Here is an 18,098-nt window from a genome sequence, read left to right as displayed (position 1 = left end):
GTAAGGTATCTCGTGGGGAGGCCTTACTCACTGGGCATAGAACCTGTGGCCCCGGGAGGCCCTGTGTGTGGGTGCATCAACCAGGAGAGGGCAAGGAGAGGCTGTCTCCGCCCTCACAGGCCAGGGATGACCAAGCCAGGATTGTGTCTCCATCCCTCTGCTCCCCTGAGGAAACATCACCTTCCCAGGTTCCGTGAAATGACTCTGGGGACTGTGTGCAAAGAGGAGGGTGGAAGAACTCAAGATCCCGTGTCTGCACTGCACCCCTCTCCCCGTGCCCCGCTCGCTCACCCATGGGTGTGCCGATGCCATAGCCCTTGGAGTCGATGAGGCCACCGATCTGGGTGAGGTTGCAGTTCCTCTGTGTGATGTACTCTATGGTAGTGGACTCCATGAGCAGGGCGTAGTCAGCTGTGAGCGTCCGCTGGATGCCCTCCTCGTTGTTCTTCACCAGAGCCGAGGGCTTGCTGCTCATGAAGGCCCACATCTTCTCAAAGGTGGAGATCTTGGATTTCTGGGTGGCAAAGGGATGTGAATATTTAAACCAAAGCAAACAGAACCCCCCTCCCCCCCCATGCTCCACTCCCTTCAGTCACTCAGCATGGCTCCAACTCTGCATATATCCAACTCTGGGTATAATCTGTAGGGTTAGGGAACACTGCCACTGCACGGGTATAGAAACCGAGGCCCAAGACATGAGGTGTTGCTGGGCACAGTTCGCTGAGGTCCAAAATCTGGCCCACTCCCTGGTAGCCCTGGATTTTTGCCATAGCACAGTCTTTGGAACTAATTAATTAAACTCTGAGAGAGGTTTGAGGCTAGCCCAGGCTGGCCTCAAACTCGTTAGGTAGCTGAGGATGACTTTAGACTTCTGACCCCTGCCTCTGCCTTCCAAGTGCTGGGATTATATAACCCAGGTGGGTCACCACATCCGGGTTATATGATGCTTGGGGTTGAACAGGGTTTCATGTACATGAGAGGCAGATGCTCTGCCGACCTAGCTAAAGTCTCCTGTCTCTGACTGACTTCCTCAAAATCAGTTTTCTCCAAAACCTGTTAGGGAATTAACAAGCAGAGGTCTTGTTCTAAGGGCCTTAGCTGTAGGAACTCACTCGCCGAAATCACAGGAAGTACGTGTTATCAGCCCGTTTTGCAGACGGGGAAGCTGAAACACTGTTAAGCAATTCACCCAAGGCTATCCAGAGATGAAATGGTAGAGGCAGGCTTCAAATCCAGACTCTTTGGAGACAATCCAAGTGCCTACCCACACAGCTGCATTGTATCCGAGTAACCACTAGGGGGCACAAGTGAAGGTAAAGCTCGGTGGACTTTGTCTCCCCACTTCACTCCAAAGCTGTGCCCCCCTTTTGTGCACTCTATGTCAGGAGAGGAGTTGAGTATGGTTCTGGTCTGTTCTCAGTCCTGAGAGAGGCCCAGTGGGAACTGCAAGCAGAGAAAAGGGTGAGGCTCCTGGGAGTAGTGGACTGCAGGTCCCTGTGCCGGCTTCATGCCTGAGACCATAGGTGGGGTGGCAGCCTGTTGGGTGGGCTGCTGTGCCTGCCCCGGTTGTGTTATGTGTGCATGAGCCACCCTGGGAACTTGATGTATGCCAGCTGCCTGGTCCCAACAGAGACCAGCCCTGCCTTAGTCCTGGGGGAAGAGGTGGCTCTGAGAGCCCCTATTGTATCGGCTGTTTCCTACTCTGGAAGTGGCTTTCTGTGATGTCAGCCTGTATGATTGGCACCCAGCCCAGCTCTGATACACGTGACAAGATGGGTGCCCTCCCACAGGCTGGCACAGGCCTGGGGGAAGGGCAGGGAATCAGGCCATGGCTGCCAGAGGCGGGCAGGAAGCCCGAGAGGAACATGTATTTTCTTCTCTCTGGGTGCTTCTGGGCTCTGGCATGGGATAGGCCCTCTGAAACTGGTGGCCGATGTCCACAGCACGGTCCAGGGACGGAGCACAGCACAGGAATGAATATCAGAGCAGCATGGAGTCACTGAGTACTTTCAGGGCGTGGAACCTTTCACAGAGCTGTTGTTCCCTGCCTGCAAACTCACGTGCCTCAAAGCCGGTGCACAAAGGGTTCTGATGGCCCTGGCTCTCTAGGCTTCACCCAACCACTTTTGTAGGCAGCCATTGCTGCTCTCAGCGGCCCTACCCCCACAGCCACCTGCCTTCTGCCCAACTTTGTAGCCAGCCACCTTCCAGCTCTCTTTCTACCTCAGCTCCTCCCCAAGTGCTCCCCCGCCAACACCTCTTCCCTCAGAGATGGTTCTCATCCCTGGTTTTTCGGATGCTCCAGATGTTTCTCATTTTCCAGATAATTTCTGATATGCAGATTCTCCTCCGCCAGCTCCTTTGGCCCCTCTTCCTGCTTGGCAAGCTCCTATCCTTAGCACTACCCAATTTCTAGTGACTCCTGTCTCCCTGCGGCCACATCCTTGTTCTGGCTCCTCCTCCTCCTGAGGGTGGGCTGGACCTTTGGGCCTGCTTTTGAATCACTCTCTGGCAGGGGTGGAATAGCACCTCTGAGTGACAAGACTTTGTCTCCCTCTCCCTTGTGTGTTCCTCAAGTCTTCTCTCAGGTGCTGGTGACAGTACTGTCACACCGAATTGCTTAAGAAGAGCTCCCCATGCAAGTGACAGAGGACAGCATTTTGTCAAATCTCAGTACACAGTACTTCTCTTACTCAGTCCAGCGACCTGAGGGGAACTGAGCATGCTCTCATGACCACAGTCTTGGCTGATGGCTGGATCACAGCCTGTGAAGAGCCTCAGGCCAGAGGGCTCTGAAACTCCACTGACTCCTGACCACCAAGCTGCCAAGTGACAGATGTTGTTTTAAGAACTTTGGGGTAATTTGCTAAGCAATAGATAACTAATACCCTCTCACACCCGTGTTCCACAAGAGCTGCGTGTACAGATAAACACAAACTCCAGCGATTCCTGTAATCAAATTATCCAAGTCCAACCGTCTCCACTTGGCCAGACACACTGCTCCTCAGACCTGCGTGCATTCTGGCTGTTCCCACCTAACTGCTTTTCTCCCTTCAAAGACTCCGGTCCCTCAGCTGCTTTCCCACTCCTTCCTCCTGCTCCCCAAGTTGTTTTCTACGGAGGTGGGAACCAGGGTTGGATGAGGCATCAAGACTCTTTTCCCTCCTAAGGCATCTACCTGTTAGTTCATCTGCTGTTAATCCATGCACGCACACATGCATCCAATCATCTCATGTGCCCACCACACCTGCGCGTAGCCATCAGTCCAGCCACCTGTCAGTCCATTGGTCTATCCACCCCACTAACCCGCTCATGCATATATCCATCCCCTTCCTCCTCCTATGGACCATCTGCTCGCTTTCCCTCCCCACACTGTCTACATACTAGATATTCAGCTGACTCCCTGACTCTTCGTCTAACCTGTAACCTCTATCCAGCTGTTCCTTTTCCGCACGCCCATCTATCCATCTTCTTCCCTGTCTAACCATAGCTGCCCATCCACTTCCCCCTCGCTCCCAGCATCTCCATTTACTGTCCCATGAAACTATATAAAGTCATCTAGTCTTGGCAAAAATAGTCAGTAATCCTTTCTGTGAGCCTGCCCTACTCCTGTGCCTGAGAGTGTGGTCAGAACACCGGTCTGTCTCAACTCGGCCCTCTACCCTCCCTTTCCTCCTATCCGCAGCCCCTGAGGATGCCAACAGACATGCTTGATTAGATCTTAGTCTGACGCAGGGAGTTCAGTTGAGCCTGGAGAATGTACTGAGGCAGATAGGTTTTGAGGAAGATACTAGCAGATGAAGGAACGAGGAAGGGCACAGGAGAGCGGAGAGCATGGGTCAGTTAAGAGAGGAGATGACACTAGGAAGAATCCTGCTGTGACATACATTTCAAGAATTCCACCTTCCAGTTGCAGGGTTCCAAACTCACAGCCTTCTTTATGTTTTGTCTTGTTTTTGGCTTTTTGTCTGTCACAGGAGATCTGCAACCTGCTTTCCTTGGATGTCCCTTACTGTTCTTGACCTAGACCTTGGGCCCCATTGTCAAAACCCCGCCCACAGTCTCCTCAAACAGTTCAGTGATTCTGGAACACAACCCTGAACCCCCTGACACAGAAAGAAGCAAAGTCCCCCCTCATCTCCGTGGGCCCCCTCACCATTGCTGTCACCTCCTTGGGGAGTGGAGTCCCACATACCAATGGCTCCGGACTCATCTGTCTGTCCTGGCTCTGGTGGGAGCCTTAATAAGGATGACTGCAGAGCCAGTCACCTAAATCAATTAATGGAATCGTTTGGAGCAGCCAGCACAGGGCGATCTGCCAGGAGGACGATGCTTCTTTTTTTTTTAACAGGAAAAATTGGCAAGAAAGGAAGTTCCAGGCTCACGCCGCTACCATTTCAGCCTCCTCAAAGAAGTGAATTGATTTTTCCCCAACTGAAGACACTTAATCTTGAGAATTTAACATTTCTGTACAAGAGAATGTATATGGGGCTATATATGCATATATAAACACGTATCTATCAGCTTTGAACGCAACTAAATCTCAGGGAATGTATGTAGAGAGGCAGCCGCAGTGTGATGCCATGCAAGACTTTGGATATTTCCATTCTGAAGAAGAGACTTTCTCCTAGATTAATTAGCTTGCCTATCCCAGGATGGGGAGTCTTTGGCCCCATCAGAACTATGTCCTGGAGCAGTTAATCACTTCTCTGGTTTATTTCTGTGGGCACCTCTCTGAGTGTCCTGTCTCTGCTATTGAAAGTCCCAAGAGGGGCTGTAGCTTTTCTTTCAGAGGAGACCTTAGAGATGAGGACGCCAGGTGGGGATGGGAGATCACAGAGGGGTCACCTCTACTGCATGGACCCCCCAGTGTCACACTAGCTTATCTTCAAATGCCAGCTCTTTGTGTCAACCACATCTCTGAGCCTCACTTTCCATGTCTGTAAAATGGGGCCTTTAAGGATGCTACTGCACCTGGCTATCATTAAACCCAGCAAAGGAAGGGCTGTAAATGAACACAGAAGTCTGACCCTACGGCTCTCTATGTGGCTGGCATCGTTATTCCTCAAGGCTCCTCAACTCTCCTTAAAGCCTAGTTCTCCCACTTAGAAAGAGGAGGTAATCTTTATAGTACAGAACAGTTACAGAAAATAAAGGATGCAAAATGGATGAGGAAGAGACTCAGGGAGGTGGCTCAATTGGTAAAGTGCTTGTCTTGTAAGCACAAGGACTGAAGTTTGATGCCCAGAGCCCACATTAAAAAAGAATTCAGGCTTATAATCCAATGCTAAGGAATCAAATAGGTGGATCCGTGGGGCTCACTGATCCCAGCCTAGCCTAGTTGACAAGTTCCAGGCTGTCTCCAAACGAGGTGGATGGGGCCTTAGGAAGACCGCCTGCGGTGTACCTGCACACACGTGCACATAACATTCATGCAGTTGCGCTCAAGTTTCACATGCACACTCGGATAGGAACCTTAGGTGCTGACAGGGCCAGCCCTAGTACAGGAGATGGTTTGAGTCTGGGTGGAACTAGAAGCCAGAGCCAGGCATTGCCTCTGCACTCCAGGAGCTGCTTTGTAGGAGTGCCAGCTTGGAGATGCCAGATCGCTCACATTTTCAAGAAACTGGAGTTGTGAATATTTGGAATGCAAAAGTCTCTAAATTTCAAAATGCTGACAACCAGCTTAAATTTTTTTTTTTTAATCAAAGCAAGCAAAGGATGGCCCCAGAGTCGTGCCTATGGGGTGGATGGGCCTGTGCCACCAGTTGAATTAGTAAACAGTAAGGCTATTTATTCAATGTCATGAGATGTCTCCAATAGAACAGAAAGTCCTCTAAGCTGCATCTAGGAATCCCCTCGTTAATCATATCAGGAACTCTGTGGAGTTGAGAACACCATCATACTCAGTTCACAGAAGGTAAAACTGAGGTCCTGGGAGGTCTTCTGAAGCTTAGGAGCTTTCAGGGACTTCCCTGCCATTCTTGAACCTTGGCTGTACCTGCTGCTTTCTTTCTGTACTCTCCTTCTAGAATCTTCCCTTTTGTTTTGGAGTCAGTGTTTCACAATGTAGCCCTCACTGGCCTGGAACTCCGTGTAGACCTGACTACCCATAACTCATAGAGATTCAGTTGCCTCTGCCTCCCCAGTGAAAGCATCCTTCTAAGACCTGACTCCCCGTTTCCTCAGTTCTCTCTGGGTGTATGCTCATGCACATGGTCACGAAAAGAGGTAAAAGTCTACCACAAAGCTCAGTGGGTCCAGTCCAGAGACCCTGGAGAAAGAACAATCTCCAGGTGTCAAAGGTGCTTTCTGCTTGAGTCACCTGCCTCACGAGGGGGCTTTGGGGCAAGATATTCCCTAGCCTTGATGATCACGGAATATCTAAGAGCTCGCTGAATCCTCTAGTGAACAGTATAGGTAGGAATCAGCATCTACTTTGTCCAGGTGAGCAACTTGGGGCTTGGAGCAGTGAAAGGATTTGCTCAGAGTCACCCATCAGAGACACCACCCAGGACACATCCTGGTGGGTCTGATTTTAAAGCGTGGTGCTCGACTGCATCAGGCTAGACCATACTAGCTACTGCCTGGCCTTCGCACCCTGCTTCTGCTGCAAACTAAGGTCTAGGGCTGTGAAGGGAAGGAGGGCAGCGGGAAGAAAGGGGGGAGGCGCAGAAGCTGGGAGCTGAGGTGTGGGTAGCCTCCAGAGCCCTCCAGCTTGGGGAAACACCCACTATTCAGCTGGCACCCTGGGTGTGCAGGGCAGCCCCTCCAGGCCCCTTCCAGGTAAGATGCTGCAGTTGAGGCTCTGTCAGGGAGAGGGCTCAGTCCTGGGGAGGGCGCACAGGGCTGGGGGGCCTGGGTTTTGAGGCTCCAGACTCTCATGCTCTTCCCCAGCAGCCCCACTGTGCAGAGCGCACCCAGCTCCACTACTCAAAGAGGCCACAATCCCCGCAGAATCTCTTCCAACATCCTCTCCCTTCAAAGCCGCCCCGCTTCCCCGCCAGGAGCTCCCCTCCCCCACAGCCTCCTTTGCATTTTTGCCTACATATTTTTACAGCCAAACAGTGCTTTCAAAGGCCTCCTTTTTCATCTCCTAATTAATTTTTATCTTCCAAGACGGAAGGGAGGACAACACAGGAGACGCTGTTTGTGATGTCTGCTGCTCTCTGACAATTCTCTCAGCAAACCTCCTTCGGAGCCCAAGGGGCAGATTCTAGATGCCCAGCTTTCTGCAAGCAGCTGGCTGCACCCAAGGGGCCTGAGGTCCTGACGTCCTGCTTCATGTCAATCCCTTGATTATGGTCTACTCTTAGCTATGGGAGCTTTGTTTACTAATTTATTTGGGGATGTGCCCACATGCCTGTGTGCATGTGTATGCATGCATGCACGTGTGCGTGCTTGGGAAAGCCAGAGGCCAATGTCTGGTATATTTCTTACTTGTTCTTTATTTCTTGAGACATGAAGCTTTACTGATTCACCTAGACATTCTGGCCAGAGAGGTAAATGGGGCCTCCTCTATCTACCCCCACACCCAATGCTTGGTAACAGGTGGGTGTCACCATACTTGGCTTTTACATAGGTGCTGAGGACATGAACTCAAGTTTTCAATGTTTATGTGGCAAGATCTTTACTTGCTGAGCCATCTCTCCTTAGTTCTATGTATGTGTAGTGCCTAACTAGGAGTATGCTAACCACATACTTGTTTTAAACTTGGGGTTCGTGGGGAGTGCCACCTGCTTGCTGCCTACGCTTACCACTGCCTCCTACATCGGCTTTACCATCTTTCAATCCCATCCCTTCTACAGCACCAGACACTCATCTTTATTAATCCTCTTTGCGACCAGTGTGTCATGGCTGTGCTAGGCTGCAGTCATGGCCCTACCCACCCCAGCTTTGTTCTTCCCCAGGGGAGATTGCTAAGGACTATGGCGGGATCCGGAGAGGAACCGGTAGGAAAGACAGTAGAGGCTGCTTCACAGCAGGTGAGGTTCAAATCCTTGGTTTTAGCTGTGTGTTGTTAGGCAAGTCAATTAGCCTCTTGAAGCCTTGCTTCCACCCTGTGTAACATGAGGACATAATACTCATCTGCTAGGGTTGTTAGGAGGGTGACAGAGAAACAGATGAAGTATGGGCACACGCCTGGGACATTGTGGCTGCTTGCAAAGAAGTATTAATGAGTCAGGAGAGAATGGAAGTGGGCTTGGTCCCGCCTGGGGTCACTCTATTGCTGTTTCTGGTTCATGGGCCCTTGAGCCCCATAGTCCTGGCTGAGTAGCAGATTCTGTGTCCCTCCTCTGCCCTCCTCACTGCAGGGGAGGTGGGTGACGGTGCAGTGGCTGCTTGCTGCTGAGGACTGTGGCTCAGTGGGGAGCTGGGACTGGGCCGTGAGAAGGCAATCCGAGCATCTCTGCAAGGAGGGAGGGAGGCGGGGCGTCCAATCAGCCGAGATGAGCCTGCACCGGGCTTATTTATGCCTCTTCCCTTTGATCGGGAGCCCTGCTTAGAGACTGGCTCATGCCTAATGCATGAGAAGCTCCAGTAGTCTAGGGCTGGGCTGTGGCCCGAGGACAGGGAGCGAGCAAGCATGTATGTGCGCATGTGCACACACGCACACACACACACACACACACACACACACACGCACAGATGCAAACATTCATGTCCAAGTGCAGGTCTACATATGCACATATAAGTAGACTCTCAGGCATGCCACACGTGCAGACGCAAAATGCTCACTAACATGTGCCACCTACACACACTGTCAGACTTGCTCACACTCATGAGACTCCAACAAGTGCCTAATGTATCCTTGACATCGTTTTATTTTCCCTTGATCTCAGTGTACACTGTGCCCTCCCCAGCAGAAGGTGGGACCTGCTTCCACTGGCGGTAGCCGAGTGAAAGGAGAAGCCCCTCTTTCCCCTTTTCTTTCCAGTATGTAGCTGCCTCCAGCCTCAGGAGAGACACGGGGAGCCGGCAGAAAGTGCTGGGGCATGAGCACCCGTGGGATAAAGGCATTTTCCACTCTAATTTCTTCCTTTATTTCCTCAGGCCCCGCTGGGGCTCAGTCCATTTCTTGAAGTTTCCGAAGAGGCAAGGGCTCAGGGATGAAGAACCAGGACCCAGGGTAAAGGGAAACACGCAGGCTTCCAGACTGGCAGAGGGCAGCTGATTAATAAGCGGATGGATACACCCGCACAGTTCCCAAAGCCAGATGCTTCCAAGGGGTAATTAGAGGACCACTTCTCAAAGCATCCCCAGCCGAAGCCCCAGCAGCAGCATCTGGGAATCTGGGAACTTGTTAGAATTCTTCTCTCTCTCTCTCTCTCTCTCTCTCTCTCTCTCTCTCTCTCTCTCTCTCTCTCTCTCTCTCTCTCTCCCCTCCCTCCCTCCCTTGCTCTCCCTCACTCCCTCCAATTTTTTCTCCACCCCCCCCTCTCTTCTCTCTCCTCCCTTTTCTCTTTATGTCTCATTTCCCCTCTTCTCCCTCTCTCCTTTCTTTTCTTATGTAGCTCAGGCTGGCCTCCCACACTGTATGTAGCAGAGGATACTCCTGCTGCTACCTGAGTGCTCAGATCACAGGTGTGCGCCACTACACAATTTTTTTTTGCTGTGCTGGGATTGAACCCAGAGCTTTGTGCCTGATAGCCAAGCACTTTACCAAATAAGCTATATTCTTAGCTCAGAAGACTCATCATGCTTCCAACCTAGGCCTCCTGTGTCAGGTGTGTGTGTGTGTGTGTGTGTGTGTGTGTGTGTGTGTGTAGGTATGCACAGGATGGGGGTGTGGGGGTTGGGTAGATGACATCCTTTCTGATAACAGAGGGCCCGTGGCACTCAGACACACATTCATGTCCCAACACCACGCTTTAGCACCTAAGTTTTGGAGAGAAGCAGAGGAGAATGGGGTCCAGCTCCTTGGATGTGAATCCTCAGACAAGCCATTGATCTGTCTTCGGCTCAGTTTCCACATGTAGACTGGGAATAATTACAGTGCTAGTCTCACAAGGTTTGATGAGGTTAACAGAGGCCAAGCAAGGAGCAGTCTGGCCCACTGTGAGCACTCAGGGCTACAGCTATTAACCTAGAAGCACACTGAACCCACCCCTTCGTGGGTTCAGCCAGAGTCCCTTGACTTAAACTAGGATGGCAGAAAGGGAAAACTGTGGAACTGAGCCCAAACTTTCAAAGCTAGAGGAGTGACAAAGTCCTGGTTCCTGTGAAAGCAGTCACCTGGGGAGGTGACAGGGACTTTCTGTGAAGACACTGGTATTCTAAGAGGAGGGGATGTGCCTTCTACTCTTGGAAATGGGCAGCTCACCCACCCCAGTCAGCTTCTTAGAGAGGGATGCCCTAAGACTCCAAGCCAAGAGCAGGATACCTATGGTCTCAGGGCTGTCTGGGACTGGTCCAGTCTTCTCTCTTCCCATGATTCACCTGGCTTGCCCCAGCAGCTTTCGGAACTTGAGACCGATCTATACAGCTCTTCGTCACAGTTCCTTAAAGTTAACGGGTTTCACCAGGGAGAGGCTGAGTCCTGTGGTTGGAATCCAGGTCCCCTGGATTCTGAGTGGGGGGGGGGGGGAGCAGAGCTCTGATTTTCTACTCAGAAAAGAGCCCAGGAAGGTGAGCTCTGGGTGATGTGAGGAAAAAGAGACTCTTACCTTGAAGAAGGTCATGGTGGCCCCGTCCTTGACAGCACCGTACTCTATTTTGGTCTGCTTGGCCAGGTCATCAGCGGAGTCGATGGGCGACTCCATACGCTCCACAGTCAGGAAGGCAGCCAGGTTGGCCGTGTAGGAGGAGATGATAATGAGGGTGAAGAACCACCAGATGCCGCCAATGATGCGGGTAGACAGAGCTTTGGGCATCAGTTCAGATCCTGGGAGAATGGGGGAGACACCTTACAATGTGCAGGCCAGGGGTGCCCTAAACCGTGGATCATCACATTACCGGATACTCCCATAGGTGCTGGGACCATTTCCCCAGATTGGTGGGTCAGCAATATCTGACCCACGGTCTCTCAATATCATTGGAAACTCGACTGAAATGCAAATTCTTGGATCTACCTCAAGACCAAATGAGTCAATAACTAAAGAAAGGGAGAGGGAGGAAGGCCGTGCGTATTCAGCTTTCCTGTGAGTCTGAGCCAGGCTGGGATTTGATAATGTATGTTCACACACATACACACACACACACGCATACTGTCACACACATACACACACACACCACACACACCACACACACAAACACACATGCACACACACACAGGCATACACACACATACACAAACACATGCATACACACACACACCACACACACCACACACACCACACACACAAACACACATGCACACACATACACAGGCATACACACACAAACACACATGCCCACACACACACAGGCATACACGCACATACACAAACACATGCATACACACACACACCACACACACACCACACACACACAAACACATGCATATACACAAACACCACACACACACACACACACACACACACACACACACACACGCATCACACACAAACACACACATACACACACACATGCATACATGTACACACACACACCACACAAACATGCATACACACACACACATGCACAGACACATACACTCACAAACACATGCATACACACACATACACACAAACGCGCGCACACACACACATGCATCGCACACACGCACACACACACACACACACACCACACACATACAGAAAAACACACATGCACACACACACACACACACGATTTCACAGTTCTTCAGCCTCTCTGATGCCTGTCTGTGGACCATGGTATAGGGGTCAGAACCTATGGGTTCTGGGAGAAAATCCTGTTCCCAGTTCTCTAGGTGATCTGAGGTCAGACAATTCCCTTGTTCTGGACTCTGCAAAAGGATGAAGAATTGTCCTTCCTCTGTCCCAGCCTCACAAAAATACTGTGATACCGCAACGATATAATTTGAAGAGAGACACATCAGAAATACGAGCGGTATACAAATATGAGATTGCTGCAAGGCACTTGGCAGGAGAAGAAAAATCAACATTTTTGGAAGCTCTTTGCTGAAATATATCACTCTTCCTCCCCGACCTTGGGTGCAGAGCACAATTTAGATGAAACCTTCTAACTGAAGTAATTAACTAGCTGGCTTTCAAGAGATTTAAATAGTGAGTGACTCCTGAACTCGCCAGAATATTTGGACCCGAAATCTGAAAGCATCTGCTTTGATATAGATGACTTTTTTTTTCTCTTGCTCTCAAAGAAGTCACTCAAGGGAGAGTTTTTCAAATACCTAGGTTTTTTTTTTTTTTCCCTCCTAATCAAAACCATGCGGGGGAATGCATCGAGGTCCGGAGCAGCAGGCAGCATTAGAGGAGTTATTACAGCAGTAAAGGGGCTTTCGGGTCCTTCTCAACTGTCACCGAACAAAGATGATGGGCAAAGAAGCAAGGTGAGCCTTCAGGGTGCTCGTTAATAGTGGGGACAGATGGAGGCGCTTCCCATGAGAGCCGCCTGTCACTTCCCAGCCGCTGGAGCCTATCGGTCAGGGGTGGAACAGGTCTGCTTTCTCCTCTGCTGCGCTCACAGCTCCACAGGGCTTGCAGCCCAGTGGACGTGTGTGATGGGCACCAAGGTGAATGTCCTCCCTCCCTCCTTTCTTCCCTCCCTCTCTTCTTTCTCCCCTCATTCATCTGGAATCTTCATCTTGCCTCCTGAAGACCAGGGTTCCTGCTGGGTCTTGAGGCATGAAGCCTCAAGTGTGAAGGATGAGGTCCTCTGCTTCCTCTCAGATCATCAGGCTCGGGAGCAAGTCCCTTTACCCACTGAGCCATCTTGCCACACCTCCCCAGTCCCTCCATTCCTTTCACTCACTCCCCCCGCCCCTCCCCTGCTTTGAGACAAGGCCTTGCTCTGCCTCGCAGGCATACTTGCCTTGAACTCACATCAATCTCAGTCACCCAAATGCTGGAATTACAGAAACGAGCGTCCATGCTCGGCTGCTTTCTAGACATTTAAGCATCTTCAGACATTCCTAGAAGGCTGAACCCACTCTCGGGGCCAGTCAGCTTGGGGCCCTCCCTCTAAGATGGAAGACAATCTTCCTCCAGGGGGATATAGTCTCTGATGTACACAGGCAGAAATTCCAGCCTCAGTCAACCTCACCTAGCCCTGACCTAACAATGTCTTGAAGGTTTCTTAGACTCCTTGGCCATACACTCTCTTAGTACAGTTATGCAGAGCCTCCTGCCCAGCCTCTCTGCCTCGATGGTACCAACCCCCAGCTGGCTTTGATCAACTTTGTTCTGCGGTGGAGAAGTGACCCATCAGCCCATCAGGCAACATGGTCTCATCCATCCCAACAACAACAGTAGAAGGTACTGGGACACAGGCCAGGGTGGCTGACGGTTTCAGATCCTGAGCTGACTCTGCCTAGAGCAGTGGAGCAGGCTGTGAATCAGGGCACAAACCAGGTTCAACTAACTGTTTTTCCAGCCTTCTGAGAGCTTACTAAGGTCTGACGCTGCCTCCTGAAAGCAGCTGACTCTAGACAGGCCAAAGGACCCGCGGAGGAGCAACGGTACCTTCCTCGGGGGATAGGGCAGACACCTACCTTGCTGCATCAGGGAGCCCATTCCAAACCAGAAGCTGTTGAGCAGTGTGAAGTTATTCTCCACCACCTCTGAGCCGGGGTTGCAGGGATGAGCATCATACCACTCGTAAGGGCTGAATCTGCAGGGTATAGGGAAGGGAAGCAGTGAGGGCCAGCTGCAGGAGACAACCACTTAGCAACAAGTACCAGTGTGAAGTAGCAACCACTCCACAGCCCCTCGGCTCATTGTCTGGCTGGAGTGATAGGCAAAGGCCAACTGGGACCAGGTTTCTTCCTGTCCTTTCCTTTCCTCCCAGTGCCCTTTTCTGGTTATAAAGTAATTCGGAATCACCTCGTCAAATTAAAAGCGCGTGTGCCCTTCTACCTTGGGAAGCTGCAAGTCATTATCTGTCTGGGAAACACACTCAGGCAGGAGCAGAAAGGGAAGTCCTCAAGGGTGTTTATCAAAGCGTTGTTTGCAATAGAAGAAAAAAAAAAGTACCTGAAAATAACCTAAATGTCCTTCAGTAGAGGGATGATTAAATACGCCATGCCAGAGCCACACCAAAATATCACACAGCCATTAAAGAGAACAGCATACATCTAGACATCCCTAGACACGGAACCTTTCTCAACACGGTCTATCTAATGAAAAGAGAGTGATAGAAAATAAAAACAATACAATTTCATTTCTGTAGATTACCTAACAGAGCTATACAGCTCTATAGGTAAATGTGTATGTGAACAGATACTCAGGGGTCTAGAAGTTTCCATCTATATTCCATATATATTGGCGTGTGCCTTTGTGGGGGAGCGGGGAGGGACAAAAGGAATTTCAGCCAAATCTGTTATTTGTATATTTGTATGACATGAATCTCTTCTGGAAACGAGAAAGTGCATTTGAATTTCTTGTATAATAAAAAAAATACGAAAGGATATTTATTATAAAATATTCAAATAGTATACAAGAATACGGAGAGAAAGCGTAAGTGCCCTGGAATCCTACCCCACGGAGGGAACAATGTGGGATTTCATTTCAGATTCTTGTGTTTGAATATATGAACATATGCCTGACAGGAAAAGGTTGCTTAAGGCTGCTACCCCACACCACCCCCTTGTAAGGAAGAGGATTCCCAGCCGAGGGAGGGAAGCCCAGTTGACTGGCCAAGGTTTGCTTACAAATGAGTCAGTCTGAAGACAGCAAGAGAGATTCAAAGAGATGGAGAGATCGAGAAGTCACTGGGTCGGGGCAGCGGTGTGTGTACTGGGGGCTGAGACAGGCCAGGATGCAGGAGGCAAAGGAGGCCAGACAAGTGTAGGGGAGGGAGGGTCTTGTTTCAGTTCTGAGCGTGAAGCCCTTTACGGTACTTGAGCCAGGCCTTTCCCAGCTCCCTTCTCAAGCAGCGTTATGTCACCTGCCCCTCCTAGGGCTCAGGTGAGGACAGTTCCACTTCCAGGAAGCAGATGCCCCATCGGACAGAACATGTCTATGTGAGGCTGAAAACTGAGTTGAGGATTGCCAAAGAGAAAGAGCTGGAATGGGTTAGCGACTCTTCAATCCCCAAGGAAGAGACTGAGGTTCAGTGGGGCAGGGCTGAGACACATTTGGTGGAGGGGTGTACAAGAAAACCTCTGGAGAGCCAGGCACCCAGGATGGATGCTGTGTGCAGCTCTGTGGCAGGGCCTGAGGCGTTTGGAGGGCAGAGCTTGGTGAGCACTTGTGTTCTAGGTAGGAGAGTCCTTGCTGTAGGCCCAGAGTCCCCAGATTTAGGGGCACCGGGTACACAATGTTTCCCCACTGAGTCCACACTGATGGGAACCTGGTTCGGGTCCATGGCGGCCTCATGCTAGAAAGGCAACGGACTTTAACAGGCAGAGGCCATAGGCCATGGGAGACACAGTGGAGGGAGGAATGGACTACCTAAGTGGGCACAGCTCTAACGAGGCATGGCCCTGGGAGGCTCACCTTGGGGCTAAAGGAGAAATTATAAGAGATAAGGCAGCACTCTTATAAAATCCACGGAACCCCATCCTTCAGCTTCCAGATAGAAACAAAGTTTGTGGCTCAGGGAGACCTAGGACTCGTCTGACAGTGGGCTGAAGGCCACAAGCTGCAGTGGTTTTCCCTGGGAACCAAGAGACCTGGATCCTCTGGGACCTCTCCTGGCTGGAGGGCTAGGGGCAGAAAAAAGATGAGACCTGAGCAGAGCTCAGGGATCTAGCTGTCTCTCTGTCTATCAATCTATCGATCTATCTGTCTATCCATCTATCTATCTATCTATCTATCTATCTATCTATCTATCTATCTATCTATCTATCTATCTATCTATCTATCTACCTACCTACCTACCTATCTATCTATCTATCTATCTAATTAAAATTTGTATTACATTTATTTGTCTATCATATGTGAGTAGCCATGTGCACCAGCAAGCTTATGGGGTCAGAAGATAATTTGCAAGAGTCTGTTCTCTCCTTCTACCATGTGAGACCCTGGGACACAATCCAGGTCTTCAGGTTTGGTATCAAGTGCACCTTTATTGACTGAGCCATCTCCTTGGTCCTTGGCCCTACTTTTAGTGTAACACACACATGCCCACCCACGCATGTACACACACATACACACCCATATACACACAGAGCCAGAGAGAGAGAGAGAGAGAGAGAGAGAGAGAGAGAGAGAGGGAGGGAGGGAATCCAAGACATACATACACACATAAAAAATAGCGGTTCCTGTCATAGAAATTTCTGTGTTGAAACTTGCTGCCCCTTTCTAGATTAGCCTCCTGAGGCAGCCTGTGCCCTCTAATCACTCATGTGTTTTAACACCACCCTACTGCTGGCCATTGATGCTGACCCAGTTCCCACCGCTGGGAGAAAAAAATGTACTGGAGGCAGCTCTGTGGCCACTGACACCAAAGGGTATCTGGGTCCTCTGGAGCTCTGCTGTGAAGACATTTTAGGCTCCAAAGTGTCACTTAGTGGCAAAGCTTTAAGAAGACAGGTTCCCAGAGACAGAGCTGCTTAGTCCGATGGGTGCAGCTGATGTTAGAAAGGCCTTTTGGTAACGTTTTCAAAGATTGAGTTTCTCCCAACCAAAGAAAGATTCACAGCACCGAGTGTTCATTATGGTGTAGGAGGGGACTGGAACCTTATAGTGCAGAAAACAAGGGGACAGAACTGATGATGGCTGGCAAGGGAGGTGCCATGTGCAGTTAACTGCCCCTGCTTCTCTGTCCAGCTTAAGTCAGCAGGTACCCAGTGGTACCCACTGAGCATCTATGTGCACTGCAGCTTGCTGCTCCCTAATACTCAATACTGTGCTTAATTTCAAATGGGACTCTGCCAAGGAAAGCTTTGTGACTTTGGGTATTGATGTAACTTCTCTGAGCCCTGGTTTCTGCTTCTGCAACATGGGGATAGTTCTCCCCACCTTACAGAACTATTGAAAAGGACAGACATGATGGTGAAGAGTTGTGCTGTGTGTTCCATGGGGTGACCCATGTTCTTAGATGCCTTTTTCAGCTCTGTGGCCGAGACTTTCATTCCTCTCCTGCCTCTGCAGGTGCCCCATGGCATCCTAGCCAACGCATAAAACCCCATTTTCCCTGAGCATCCCAGACTAGCCTTGGGAGGGGAGCTGCTGTCTTCCTAGCCAGTAGGGAAAGGCTGGACACATAGTCAGATGCCTTCAGTGGCCGGATGGCCCATATCTTAGGGGTGGGGGGAAACAACTCACATCAAACAGACAGAACTAAGGCTGAAAATGCTCCTTTCTTGGAGGGGTGGATGGCTGAGAGGCCACTGGAGCTTCAAGAAAATTACGCTGAGAGTGCAAGAGAACAGCTCTGCTTTCAAAGGCTTGTTAGACCATTAGTGAGGAGAGGGTGATGAAGGCCTCGCTGTGATGGCTCGCTGTTGGCTGGGCTGAGCAGGCAGGGCAGCTGCAGCAGCAACCAGGCGGGAGCTGCAGCAAAAGCCTGGGAGGCTGGGTGATCTCGCCTCGCACTTTTCCTTTGGTCTCTCTCTGTGTGGGAGGAGGCAGAGAGCGAAGGGAGCAGAGGAAAGGGGGGCTTTCAAAGGGAGCTCTAGAGGAAAAAAGAGGCGAAACACCAGGTCCTTGGATCTCAAATTGCCTCTCCAGAGAAGCTTCTCTGTACACCTTGTTAGGCTTTAGAGCAAAGAGGACCCGGGGCAAAGATGGGGTCTGGAGGGAGGGGTGAAAGCTTTGCTGGGAGGGGCCAGGGAGCTTGAGGAGGGGACTGAGCAGGGGCCAGAGACACAGGACAGATGTGTCCCTTACTGCCCGTATGGCCTCAGTGGGTCTCGGGTGTCTTTAAGGGATACTGTCAAGGTGCAGACTAGGGTGCTTGACAAAAACCAGGTACTCAATAAACATGGGCAGAACCCACTGCCCTAATGACCCACTTCTCATAACCACCATTGAGCCTGCACCTTTTCTGTTTCTAATGAATAATACAATGGG

The 18,098-nt window shown here is 50.6% G+C and overlaps 1 protein-coding gene across 3 annotated transcripts in view; it reads right to left on the bottom strand.

Moving 5' to 3' along the window:
• The window catches only part of Grik3 (glutamate receptor, ionotropic, kainate 3), a 223,915-nt gene that overhangs the window by 9,327 nt on the left and 196,490 nt on the right, over nucleotides 1-18,098 (bottom strand). For all 3 annotated transcript variants that reach the window (XM_006502772.3, XM_017319980.2, NM_001081097.3), the window contains 3 exons: nucleotides 13,634-13,752; nucleotides 10,668-10,885; nucleotides 292-514 (listed from right to left, as the gene is read on the bottom strand). In XM_006502772.3, coding sequence (XP_006502835.1) covers nucleotides 292-514; nucleotides 10,668-10,885; nucleotides 13,634-13,752 — 560 coding nt within the window. The remainder of the gene's footprint in view (nucleotides 1-291; nucleotides 515-10,667; nucleotides 10,886-13,633; nucleotides 13,753-18,098) is intronic.

The sequence above is a fragment of the Mus musculus genome, chromosome 4, assembly GCF_000001635.26.
Source record: "Mus musculus strain C57BL/6J chromosome 4, GRCm38.p6 C57BL/6J".
Classification (NCBI taxonomy): Eukaryota; Metazoa; Chordata; class Mammalia; order Rodentia; family Muridae; genus Mus; species Mus musculus.
The sequence above is the reverse complement of the archived record's forward strand: the minus strand, read 5'-3'. Positions and strand labels throughout refer to the sequence as shown.